Source organism: Mizuhopecten yessoensis, unplaced genomic scaffold, assembly GCF_002113885.1.
Source record: "Mizuhopecten yessoensis strain PY_sf001 unplaced genomic scaffold, ASM211388v2 scaffold10651, whole genome shotgun sequence".
Lineage (NCBI taxonomy): Eukaryota > Metazoa > Mollusca > Bivalvia > Pectinida > Pectinidae > Mizuhopecten > Mizuhopecten yessoensis.
The window spans coordinates 585,313-598,518 of NW_018408653.1; the positions used below are offsets into that span (position 1 = coordinate 585,313).

The following is a 13,206-nucleotide window of genomic DNA, read 5'->3' on the forward strand; positions in this document are numbered from 1 at the left end:
CCTATTATTGACATCACAGCTAATTCGCTAGGGACAAATTCGCTGCTTCCTATTATTGACATCACAGCTCATTCACTAGGGACAAATTCGCTGTTTCCTATTATTGACATCACAGCTAATTCACTAGGGACAGGTTCGCTGCTTCCTATTATTGACATCACAGCTAATTCACGAGGACAGATTCGCTGCTTCTTATTATTGACATCACAGCTAATTCACTAGGGACAGGTTATCTGCTTCCGATTATTGACATCACAACTAATTCACTAAGGTCAGATTCGCTGCTTCCTATTATTAACATCACAGCTAATTCACTAGGGACAGATTCGCGACGTCCTATTATTTACATCACAGCTAATTCACTAGGGACAGATTCGCTGCTTCCTATTATTGACATCACAGCTTATTCACTAAGGGCAGATTCGCTGCTTCCTATTATTTACATGACAGCTAATTCACTAGGGACAGATTCGCTGCTTCCTATTATTTACATCACAGCTAATTCACTAGGCACAGATTTGCTGCGTCCTATTATTGACATCACAGCTAATTCACTAAGGGGAGATTCGCTGCTTCCTATTATTTACATCACAGCTAATTCACTAGGGACAGATTCGCTGCTTCTTATTATTGACATCACAGCTAATTCACTAGGGACAGATTCGCGGCTTCCTATTATTTACATCACAGCTAATTCACTAGGCACAGATTTGCTGCTTCCTATTATTGACATCACAGCTTATTCACTAAGGGCAGATTCGCTGCTGCCTATTATTAACATCACAGCTAATTCACTAGGGACTGATTCGCTGCTTCTTATTATTGACATCACAGCTAATTCACGAGGGACAGATTCACTGCTTCCTATTATTGACATCACAGCTAATTCACGAGGGACAGATTCACTGCTTCCTATTATTGACATCACAGCTAATTCACTAGGGACTGATTCGCTGCTTCTTATTATTGACATCACAGCTAATTCACTAGGGGCAGATTCGCTGCTTCTTATTATTGACATCACAGCTAATTCACTAGGGACCAATACACTGCTTCTTATTGGTGACAATTCACTAGTGGCAGATTCGTTGCTTATTATTGTTGACATAACAGCTGATTAACTAGGGGCAGATTCGCTGCTTCTTATTGCTGACATCACAGCTAATTCACTAGGGACAGATCCGTTACTTCTTAGCATATTGCACAAATATCTTCCACTTTTGTATCATTGAAATGGTGGGCAGCAGATCAATTGTGTTTTTAATGTCTCCTTAGCAGAAGACACAAAAGCCCCCGATTCTTCAGGGGAGGGCACATAACTCGACTTTTACTATATGAAAGTGGAATGCATCAGGAGAAAGTACAATGACGTAAGGATTTGCTTAAATTTAAGACTACTAAATAAATTGAATTTATCGTAGGTCGTGTGTTTCTTGATATTGACCGACTGTCTCACAAGCTTTGCTGTCTAGCATCCAACAATGGCGTGGCTAGATTTCTCTATTAACACGTGGCATTGGGTTTTTTTGTTTTTGTTTTTGTTTGTGTTCCTTTATATAAGATGTTCGTGCTCAAACTGTTGTTCAGCGTGAGTCTTAATGTGTAAACCCGGACTAAGAATTAGATGTTTGTTCTTAAAATAGACATATAATGTATTGCTCGCTAAAAGCGGCAGCAGTGTCCTTGTCCCTGTGTGGCAAATATTTTGTGAACTCTCCTCAGTATGTTTCACATAGACCATATTTAAGGGACATGTGCACCGACTGTCAATAATGTTTTTAGGAAGATCAATGTTTCGTATGCAGTTAAACTGTGATACCTATATTTAGAAATTTTAAACCAAAACGGAGACAAATGACACTAGCGTGAATAACCTCTTGATACCCCCTCTAAGGATTATTGACAAGTTCCGACCGTGAGGTCTCCAACATTTGACAGCTTTTGAGTTCTGCTAGATTGACTTCTGGTGTAGGAGACATTTGAGTTTAACAACATTCATCTCATTACATCTAAAATAAGCCGATCTAATGTTGTCATTCATGTCCATTTGAATCATATATTGTTTAAATAATCAGAACATTATTTTGTATTATATTTTTTGCTTATGATATGTGCTAAAGTAGAGTTATTTAAACAGAGATAATCTGAATGTCAACTGCATCGAAGCAGATTTGTTATTGAGGTGTGCTAGCTTTGTGCAGTTGGTATTTGTGTATCGTATGAATGCCAACTGAAAGCAGTTCAATGCTTCTATCAACCAATTTTATAATATGGTAATTTCAAAGAAATTAATTAACTTCAGCATTTAGTTAAAATTAGTGTTTATGTCGTAAACATTGAATATAAAAGCAATATTCCGGGGAGGGAACGTGACACGCAATGTAACAGTTTTGAGGTCATGTTAATGGTGAAGGTAACCGTATGACAATGGCTTTCGTGTCTAATGATGATGTCATCTGAATTTGGTAGGGCTGTATAGTGACTGACCAATACAGTGATAAATTAGTGATGTTAACGAATTAAATGATTTTGACAATTATTGTTGTTATTAATGTATGTGATACATAAAAACAACTAGTCTCTAACATGAACCCCAATACCATTATTTGATAATTAGAGCACCAAAAAAAACTGGGGTGTAGAAAAAGTAAGTGAGCGTAAGCCTTGCGATTACGAGGATGCTCTTGAATAGGAACACAACATGTTCCCGGGAGATAGATCTAAACAGGTTACATGTTCCCGATGTGTTAACTGTCTATAAAATGATAAGATAAAAATGAATAAAATTTGTCAAAAACAAAATTGAAGACCGATAACCGCTTTCATTTTGTCCCTTTTTCACCATGTGAATTTGAAACAGTCTTGAATTTGGAGTTACAGAAAATGTCCTTCATACAGTCCGAAGAATCAGTTTGATTGCCTCATGTTTCTAATATGTCGCATTAAGGAAGAAAAACGACCGTGGAATTAGTGAACAAATATGTATTGACAATTGCGAGCAGTTCAGTGACTTCTGATCAATTCACCTGCTGCCCTTTTCTTATCATTGTTATCACTCGATCCATTTTAACCTGAATGTTGCTATAACCATATACATGTGATACGCTCAATCATTGCTATCACCTACCTGTGTTACGCTAAATCACTGCTATTACCCTACCTGTGTTACGCTCAATCATTGCTATCATCCTACCTGTGTTACGCTAAATCATTGCTATCACCCTACCTGTGTTACTCTAAATCATTGCTATCACCATACCTGTGTTACGCTCAATCATTGCTATCTCCCTACCTGTGTTACGCTCAATCATTGCTATCACCCTACCTGTGTTACGCTAAATCATTGCTATCACCATACCTGTGTTACGATCAATCATTGCTATCACCCTACCTGTGTTACGCTCAATCATTGCTATCCCCCTACCTGTGTTATGTTAAATCATTGCTATCACCCTACCCGTGTTATGCTTAATCATTGCCTTCAGCCTTCCTGTTTTGCGCTCAATCATTGCTATCACCCTACCTGTGTTACGCTAAATCATTGCTATCACCCTACCTGTGTTATGTTAAATCATTGCTATCACCCTACCTGTATTATGCTAAATCGTTGTTATCACCTGACTTCTGTTATGCTTTATCAATGCTATCACCCATTCCGATTTATGCTAAATCATTGCTATCACTATACCAGTGTTATGCTTAATAATTATTATCACCCTACCTGTTTTAAGCTCAATCTTTGCTATTATCTTATCTGTTTTACGCTCAATCATTGCTATCATCCTACCTGGTTTGCGCTCAATCAATGCTATCAGCCTACATGTTTTACGCTCAATCATTGCTATCAGCCTGACTTTTTTACGCTCAGTCATTGCTATCACCCTACCCGTGTTATGCTTAATCATTGCCTTCAGCCTTCCTGTTTTGCGCTCAATCATTGCTATCCCCCTACCTGTTTTACGCTCAATCATTGCTATCAACCTGACTGTTTTATGCTCAATCATTGATATCACCCTACCAGTGTTATGCTCAATCATTGCTATCATCCAACCTGTTTTATGCTAAATCGTTGCTATCACCTGACTTCTGTTATGCTTCATCAATGTCATCACCCATTCCGATTTACGCTCAGTCATTGCTATCACCCTACCCGTGTTATGCTTAATCATTATTATCAGCCTACCTGTGTTAAGCTCAATCATTGCTATCAGCCTACATGTTTTACGCTCAATCATTGCTATCAGCCTGCCTGTTTTACGCTCAATCATTGCTATCATCCTACCTGTTTTACGCTCAATCATTGCCTTCAGCCTACCTGTTTTACGCTCAATCATTGCTATCACCCAACCTGTGTTACGCCCAACCATTGCTATCATCTTACCTGTTTTATGCTCAATCATTGCTATCACCCCACCTGTGTTACGCACAATCATTGCTATCATCCTACCTGTTTTACGCTCAATCATTGCTATCAGCCTACCTGTTTTATGCTAAATCTTTGTTATCACTTGACGTCTGTTATACTTTATCAATGTCATCACCAAATCCGATTTATGCTAAATCATTGCTTTCTGTACCCGTGTTATGCTTAATCATTATTATCACCCGATCTGCCCTGTTATAGATCATTATTATCACCCGGTCTGTCCTGTTATAAATCATTATTATCACCCGATCTGCCCTGTTATAAATCATTATTATCACCCGGTCTGCCCTGTTATAAATCATTGTTATCACCTGGTTTGCCCTATTATAAATCATTGTTATCACCCGATCTGCCCTGTTATAAATCATTATTATCACCCGATCTGCCATGTTATAAATCATTATTATCACCCGATCTGCCCTGTTAGAAATCATTATTATCACCCGATCTGCCCTGTTATAAATCATTATTATCACCCGGTCTGCCCTGTTATAAATCATTGTTATCACCCGGTCTGCCCTATTATAAATCATTGTTATCACCCGATCTGCCCTGTTATAAATCATTATTATCACCCGATCTGCCATGTTATAAATCATTAGTATCACCCGATCTGCCCTGTTAGAAATCATTATTATCACCCGATCTGCCCTGTTATAAATCATTATTATCACCCGGTCTGCCCTGTTATAAATCATTGTTATCACCCGGTCTGCCCTGTTATAAATCATTGTTGTCACCCGATCTGTCCTATACTAATTTGTTGTTATCACTCAACCTGTATTATGATTACTCATTTAATCACACGACCTGGACTCATGATAAAGATACCTTCAGGTTTTTATAAACGAATTGAATTATTTGTAATGATTTCAAGTAATAAATATATAAATGCTTAAACTGTTTTCCACAAAAGATAAATTAGCTTAAGGATCCGTGTACAACTTAAACTGTTACTATGGATTGGAAACTTCTTCAGCTGAATGACAGTTACTATATTAAATCATTTCTGAAACTATTTTTAGCAAATAAAATGAAAACTAAAAGAAAAAAAAAAAATCAATCATGTCTGTATACATTAGATGTGAAGGTCCCCTAACGAGTGACGGTTCTTTATTATGTTTATCTCGAGTTAGTAAAATTTCGAATTGTGAGACACTCGGTAAACCAATTAAGTAATTTGCTTAATATGATCACAAACCATCAACTTTTGTGGAAGCTTTTTCTCCAATAGCGTTCCTATCTAGATAAGGAGGGTGGGATGGGGCATTACCATGCATCATGACGTCACAATGGACGATGACGTCGTAAAGGATTTTTTCGAAACATCATGATAAAATCATGCCCAGGGTGTAATCCACTAAGTAGCCAAAAACAGTTTCGACCTCCTAACAATACAAAAAAAAGGGAACGAATGGACATCGGAAATGTCAACACAAGGAAGTGAAGAGACGCTAAGAAAATAAAACAAAAGTAAAAGAGGGGACACCGAGAAAGAAAAACACAAGGCAGGAAAGAGACATTAATAAAATACAATAAAAATGAACTAGGGGGATAATGACAACAGGGAATGAATGGCATCGAGGAAGGCCACCAAAAGGAAGGATATCAAAAGGAAGGCCACCAAAAAGAAGGATATCAATAGGAAGGACATCAAGAGACAACTGAAGTGTCAACAACACCATAAGTCACACTTAAAATCGCTTAAACTAGGGCAATAAATGAACAAAGGAAACATTTACATGGAGACCTTTGAAAGAATACAGGGACAGTAAGACCAGGCCCCAGGATCGTGAAACAATCTTAGTCTTAAGGTATTGCTAAGTCAATCATATATGACGTCACTTTTCATGACATTATCTGAGGTTGGTCAAGTCCAAATTAAGACAATTTTAGACTTAAGATCGTTTCATGATCTCGGGTCCAGGTGTCCAAGAAAGGTACGTGTCCTCTACTCCAACGATGACACCAACCATGTAAATCGAAGTCGAATCTAACAAATAACTGGACGACATCGGAAGAAAACAACACAAGAAAGTGAGATTGGTTGTATAAGGTTAAACGCCCTATCTACAGCAATTAGAGGACATCAATCAAATACAACTCTGTGAACGCAGGGACATCATGAAAGGAAAACAGGGGTACTGAGGAGGAATACAAGTCTGAAACAAAAACAAAGACTTCATAAACCCACACAAAATTCGAAAGAGTAGCATTTGACATTTGACATTTGGCACCTGTTAGTCGTATAATTGATTAAACAAAACATGATTACCACCAATGGTAGATTCTTTTGTAAAGATGCGAGTTGGGAACAACAAATGTATCAGCGAATCAGAGTACATCTGTCTGTATATAAACACTGTCTGCAAAGTGTTACATGCCATCGTGACATGTTGACTTCTTCCGCGCAAGACGAGGGTAAGTGAAATTATGTAAAGAAAACGTTATTTTATTATTTTTTTAAAGTTGTTTACAAATGATCGAATTCATTTTTCTAACAGTTTTTCAGCTTGAAAAAATCCTCATATTTTATGTGTTTATCTATTTTTCTTACTAAACTAGTTTAATATAATACAATAAACGTTATTTTGATTATTTCAATAGAGATGTTTTCATATGATCGACTAAAATTTCCCAATAGCTGTTCAGCTTTACAAAAACGAATATTTGGCCTCATATTCATTTGTTTATTCCTTTTCTTTGTTTAAAAGTTGAAAATATATATTAAAAAAACACTAATCAATTTAAAGTTTAACAACTTACTGTATACCAGGTAACAGTTTGCCCTTTGCAGGTAAAATCCAGTTTTAATTTCACCATTCGGATTTAATTACTAGGTACATTTTGGTTTGACAAGCATTCGGTATAATGATAAATTCGCCCTCGTTTTTGCGAGCGAAAAAGCCTGAAGTTAAACGGTGGCGAAAATTCCCCGGTATACAGAATGAATGTTCTTCAGAATTTACCCTTTCTATGTTCTTTTTTTGTGAGTTTTAACTATATACAAATGTAGCATGTACCCTGTTTGTTTTTTAAAGTCATTTTACATTTCATTTGCATTAATATAAGCTTAGTGTTAATAATGACGAAGGACATTCCAGATATTTGTAGGTTTAAATTGTATTAGGGTGTTATTGAGTGGGAGAAATGCCGAATATTAAGATTATGTCTTTAATTAAGGATATTCCTGATATATATACGAATAATTAATACCATTTGTACCGCATCTATCATACCATGAGTATTGGTATAAATATATGTCGTATCAAAACTGTATCTGTATGTCGGTGATACCTGTTCAATTGTATAAAATCTATATATAAAAACATCTAGAAAGCCTATTTAAACACTAATGAGGGTTTCGGGTGTGTCAGTTAACCCTATAACGGTCTCACATAGAGATTTTCCACATTCTAACTTTGTCGCAATCTGTCCTTTCGATGACAACTTAACCGGTTAACGGGCTTTTCGAAATTTCTGAAATTTGCAAATATAATGGTCCGATTAATATCAAAAGTATTTTCGTCAAATGTGCAGGTGAATCAGTCATTCGTTAACATTACTAAAACATTCCTTGAAAAATTACAAATGTTTCAGATCACTTAACATTTTTACCGCGTAATATGTTGCTTCATATTTCGGCTCAACATTTGCAGCAGACTTTTGGGAGAAACTAATATATCAAATTGCACGTGTATATTATTTTAATTGGTCTTTAAGAGAACCTAGCATTAAATCAATGACTGTGTCATTAAGCAGGCCATAAGGCAGGCCCTTGCGGCCTTTCGAAGTTTTCAAGCTTGCGCGCTGAATATTTTTAAGGATGCTGCAAAAGTTTCTAAGGTTTGATTAAATTGGGCTGTGGGAAATCACGTCCTTGAAATACCTAGTTTAGTTGGTCGCCTTTTATTTAAATCAAATACAGTAATTCCATCCTTTTCATCACAAATCTTAATGACTAAACATCGCTACGTATAAAATTAGGATGTGTATGGCATTTATCTCATCATTCCTATCATCCCTCCTACATATTCGTCCATATCTTCACAAGAAACTGGTTCAAATGATAAGATCAGAATCAATTTTGTCTAAAATGGGAAATTTGAGGTATTACGGTGAATTATATCAAATTTACTATGATATCATATATATTATTAAATATAGTGCAGGCGTCATTTCAACGAACGTCATGCATGCGTTTACTTTTTGTAAACTGAATAGGTTTTTCAAATGTATATATATATATATGGCCTATGGTTTTTTTACAATTGACCTGTGTGAGTACAAGACCAACCAGGTTCATAAAAATACGTTTTCTCCAGTTTCACCAGTCATGATGTCTATTTTTCACATGCAAGCCATATACAGTATTAGGTATAAAGTGATTATCAACTAATATATCGTATGTACATATCTATAACAAATCTTAAGATGCTTTGCTATCATTACACCACCTGTTGCCAGAGGAATGGGACAACAGTAGTTGGCATTGATACATGATCGTAGATTAATAGGGGCTTTGAAGGATACGGTAATTATTTGATCGCCCGGATCAACTTTAACGCTCATTGTAAAGTCATCCCATGGATTACTACCTTGATCTGGCGGGGAACATCATGACGGGGGCCAAATATTTTAGGGAAACGACTATCGTTCTGGAGCATCTTGGGCCAGTTGTTTAAAAGTTGACTAATTTAATCACTGTTTGACAGCAATTTTCAACCTCTTATTATTTGGTCTATAGTCAAGTGAAAACTCGTAATTTTGCCTGTAATTATATTTTGCTAAAATGTTTGCTTTATTAAAACAATAACAGGAATAGGTTTTTTAAAATTTGTAAGAAAATCAGAGTAAGAAATACACACTATATACATGTATTGTAGAATTATGGTTCAAACGTATGAACGGTGTTTACAAAAAGTATCAAATTTCATATCACAGACCTCATTGCTATTTTGGTTTGAAGTTCGCGAAGAATATATTTCGAGTTAGGTTTTTTCACTATTTGAAGCACTATTATCAAAGAATGTTAATGAATATTTATACATGAAAATAGAATATCTAAAATCATTGTTAGATTGTTGTTTTGATTCATTTTAAATAATACATTAATATTTCAACTGATGATAAAAGGGTTTCTCCATTTAACGTCAACACATGTTCTTGTATCTCAAACGTTACTTTTGAATGCTACATTGAAGAAGCGTTGAACAAAATGATGAAAAGTTAATCTGTTATTCCTAAAACTTATCGCCTAGGAGGCCAGGTAGTCCAGTGGTAGGACGCCGGTCTCCTGACCGAAGGGTTGCGGATTACGTCATTGCACTGTGTATCCTTGAACAAGATACGTTACTCCGCTTGTTCCAGTCTACTCAGCTTTAAATGAGTACGTGGTTGGGCAGTGCTAGAATTGTTGAATGCTAACTGTGAGCTTCGAAATGGCAGCCCTGGCTGTATGCTCCCCAGGGAGTTGAGAAAGATATTGGCTGGTTGCAAAGGCCCTATAACCACGGATAATAATTTGTGAACCTCTTTTAGACGACCAACGAACTAGGACGTGATAAAGCGATATATAAGAACCTCGAATTATTATTTGTATCAATAAAACAAAGATAGATTTTTGTCGTGATGAATATGTTGTTATATGAACCCTCAGAAGAACGATTTAAATCGTTTTCAAACACACAAATGTACATGTAAACGCAATTACGTTTTTAAACTCTGATCAATTATATTAATTCCCTGAAAATTCGTTCATAGTTATTTTCACGACCGATCCTCATTTGAAGTATGAAAGGGAAAACAATCTCACAAAAGCATCTTACATCTATATTTTCGGGTCGAGCTTTTCGTTAAGTGTTTTGTATCTGACACGTACAAAATATGTAATGAAAGTTCGACTCGAAAAAATAAAAGGAACCCCGAACCTATCAAAACACCGCAGGCAAACTCATATTATAATGAGCGTTTCACAGGTGTCATGATGACATCTCGTCAAGAAAAAAAGATTGAATCTTACTCGTAAATTAATTTCAAAATAGATGTCTCCCTGACTCTAGGTCATTGTGGTAGCTTATATGTCTAGCAAACATTATATCATGTTTACCTTGTACGTAAGACAAGTGTGTTTGGTAGATTATTATTTGCTTGTTGCTCAAACCATCACGAGATTGTTTACCAGGTAAATTCATCTGGCGCTGCAGATATACAAGATTGGGTATTTAGATGAAAACTGGATATTTGCTTTGTGAATTTGGGGGCAAAGGTCAGTGTACGCTAAGCCAGTTGATTATACTTTTTCTGAATTTTGTGAAACTTTATGCTTTTATCATTGAAATGTTGTTTAACATCATGTGTGGCTAAACCCTTGACTTATCGGTTAGTAACCTCATGTCATGTCTACCCTATAATTTCCAGTTGACTTAACATCCTTCCTTTCAACTGCACAGAGGAAACCCCGCGTGTAACTATACATGGTCAAAATAGCTCCCCATTCTTATATGTCAATCAATGGGTTTCAATCCAAATTTCTATTATTCATAAAAGAAAGTGTGTTAAATAGTTAAATGGGCCAATATCGTTCCTTCTGGTTTATATACTATGCAAATTGATGTCTATCACAAATGTTACTTCAGGGAACGTAGTACAATAAACACACAAAGGTACACTATTTTCTATATCAATATTCTAGTACATAGTGAATGTTTAAAATAATTACCATGGGTGTGTGGAAGTATATGTAAGCCAGTTAGCGTTTAATATGGTATTAGTAACATTGAGCTTTTTTCCTGGAGCGTAGGAAATGGTGTGAAGGAGGGAATGTCACCGATTGGCATGGCCAGATTATCATTGGGATTTGCTTGCGTCTGGTGATACAGTTAGAAAATCGATTCGATGAGATATCGGCTATGCGTGCCAATGTATAGTAGTGGATGAGACTTGTTAGCATTTTACAGTGTACCGCTGATTAGACCTGAACGGAAGGTGACACATTTTAACCACAGATTCTCGGACTGTGTGCGCCAACAGAGCATGCAAGTGCGTTTAGAACGGAAAGCATCCTCTGCATCATAGCTGGTTGCTACCACTGTGCATTGAATATACATTCAGGCAAATTATATTTTGAACACAAACTACATCTTTTTGCAGAATATTTTTTCTGCAAGACAGCTGATCTGCTTGTCTGTTAGATAGAAGGGAGCAGACGACAGATGTCCACAGTATTGATGGATGACGGTCCTTCACATCCAGCTCGACATGTCGCAGTGGGAAAGCGTTGTCACGACCAAATGAGTCAACTCGGCTACGACAGCAGGTTTGTAGACAGTGGGGTGTTATTTGGAAGGGGAGGGGGCATTGGTTTATTGTTTGGGATTATAAACACACCACTGCGGCCATCTTTGTTACTGGGAACCTGTGGATCCTCGCGTGAGCCTCAATCAATAGCCCAGTAGCATCGACGGTTTCCATTTATTGACCGAAAAGTGTCTCCATGTTCTGCAAATGTGACTTGTGTTGGATTCCTTCGTCAGCAGTTCCATACTCGCCCTAATGAATGATAATAGGATATGCATGGTATACCTAATGTTTAATACCGAATACGATAGAAATGTTATGCAAAAATTAACAGATATTACCGTAGTGGATCAGCATCATCAATGCTAAATGTGATAATTATCTTATGAGCTAAAAGTGTACATTCTTGTATATAGTTATTTTGTAGTATTCGTAGCAAAACATTGATTTCTTATAGATGAACACGGCTTTATTTATACGTAACAAACATGCTATTTCAGGGACTATATTTAATACGATTACGAACGACAGCTGTAGTAAGGATTTATATCCGCTTACTGCTACGTCTGATTTTTCTGAAAGTACATATTTTCTCGATGTGTAAGGTTTGTATTATCTATGCAACAGTGAGGAGGTTATGCTAGATGAGCGTATATAAAATAGTTATCTTGCAGAAATCTGTATATGTGAAGTGAAGCTTTGACTGGTTCAGTGACTATGAACACTATATATATATATATATATATATTGTGGATACGGTCACTACACGTATTTCTGTTCGATCCTCCCTGGAAAGCATATGTGTCGACAACACTGCTGGTATTTACGTCAAATGATCGGTGTATCATACCTTATACAGGAGTCACGAGTTACGTGTTACATTAACGAAAAAATAGAGAATAATCTATATTTACGTGAGTTTGTGATGGTTACGCATATGTAGCTAATATTAGATACTGTTCAAACGTGTTTGTCAACAATAAATGTCATCTGTCACCATGTAGGCGTTAGTAACAGTTTACAATGTACACACATATATATACCAACATCTGAAAAGGCATGACAGCTAATATGGTTTGGCTTTTATTTAACGTCCTATTAACAGCTTAGGTAATTTAAGGACGGACAGTTAGTAATTTAAGGACGGACAGTTAGTACTCTAAGGACGGATTGTTAGTACTCTAAGGACGGATAGTTAGTACTCTAAGGACGGACAGTTTGTAATTTAAGGGCGGACAATTAGTACTCTAAGGTCGGACAGTTAGTACTCTAAGGACGGACAGTTAGTACTCTAAGGTCGGACAGTTAGTACTCTAAGGACGGATAGTTAGTTATCTAAGGACGGATAGTTAGTTATCTAAGGACGGACAGTTAGTATTTTAAGGACGGACAGTTAGTACTCTAAGGTCGGACAGTTAGTACTCTAAGGACGGACAGTTAGTACTCTAACGACGGACAGTTAGCATTCTAAGGACGGACAG

The 13,206-nt window shown here is 36.6% G+C and overlaps 1 protein-coding gene across 6 annotated transcripts in view; it reads left to right on the forward strand.

The window, feature by feature from the left end:
- The first annotated feature begins 11,395 nt into the window (after positions 1 to 11,395).
- LOC110461742 (inosine-5'-monophosphate dehydrogenase 1b-like) overlaps positions 11,396 to 13,206 on the forward strand; it is a 48,878-nt gene continuing 47,067 nt past the window's right edge. For 3 of the 6 annotated variants that reach the window (XR_002464172.1, XR_002464171.1, XM_021515375.1), the window contains exon 1: positions 11,396 to 11,744. Coding sequence is in view for 3 of the 6 variants with exons in the window: in XM_021515375.1 (XP_021371050.1) it covers positions 11,641 to 11,744 (104 nt within the window). In the remaining 3 variants the exon portion in view is untranslated. Of the gene's footprint in view, positions 11,745 to 11,941; positions 12,005 to 13,206 lie in introns of those variants that run through there. The other 3 variants (XM_021515374.1, XM_021515373.1, XR_002464173.1) reach the window with 3 other exon arrangements.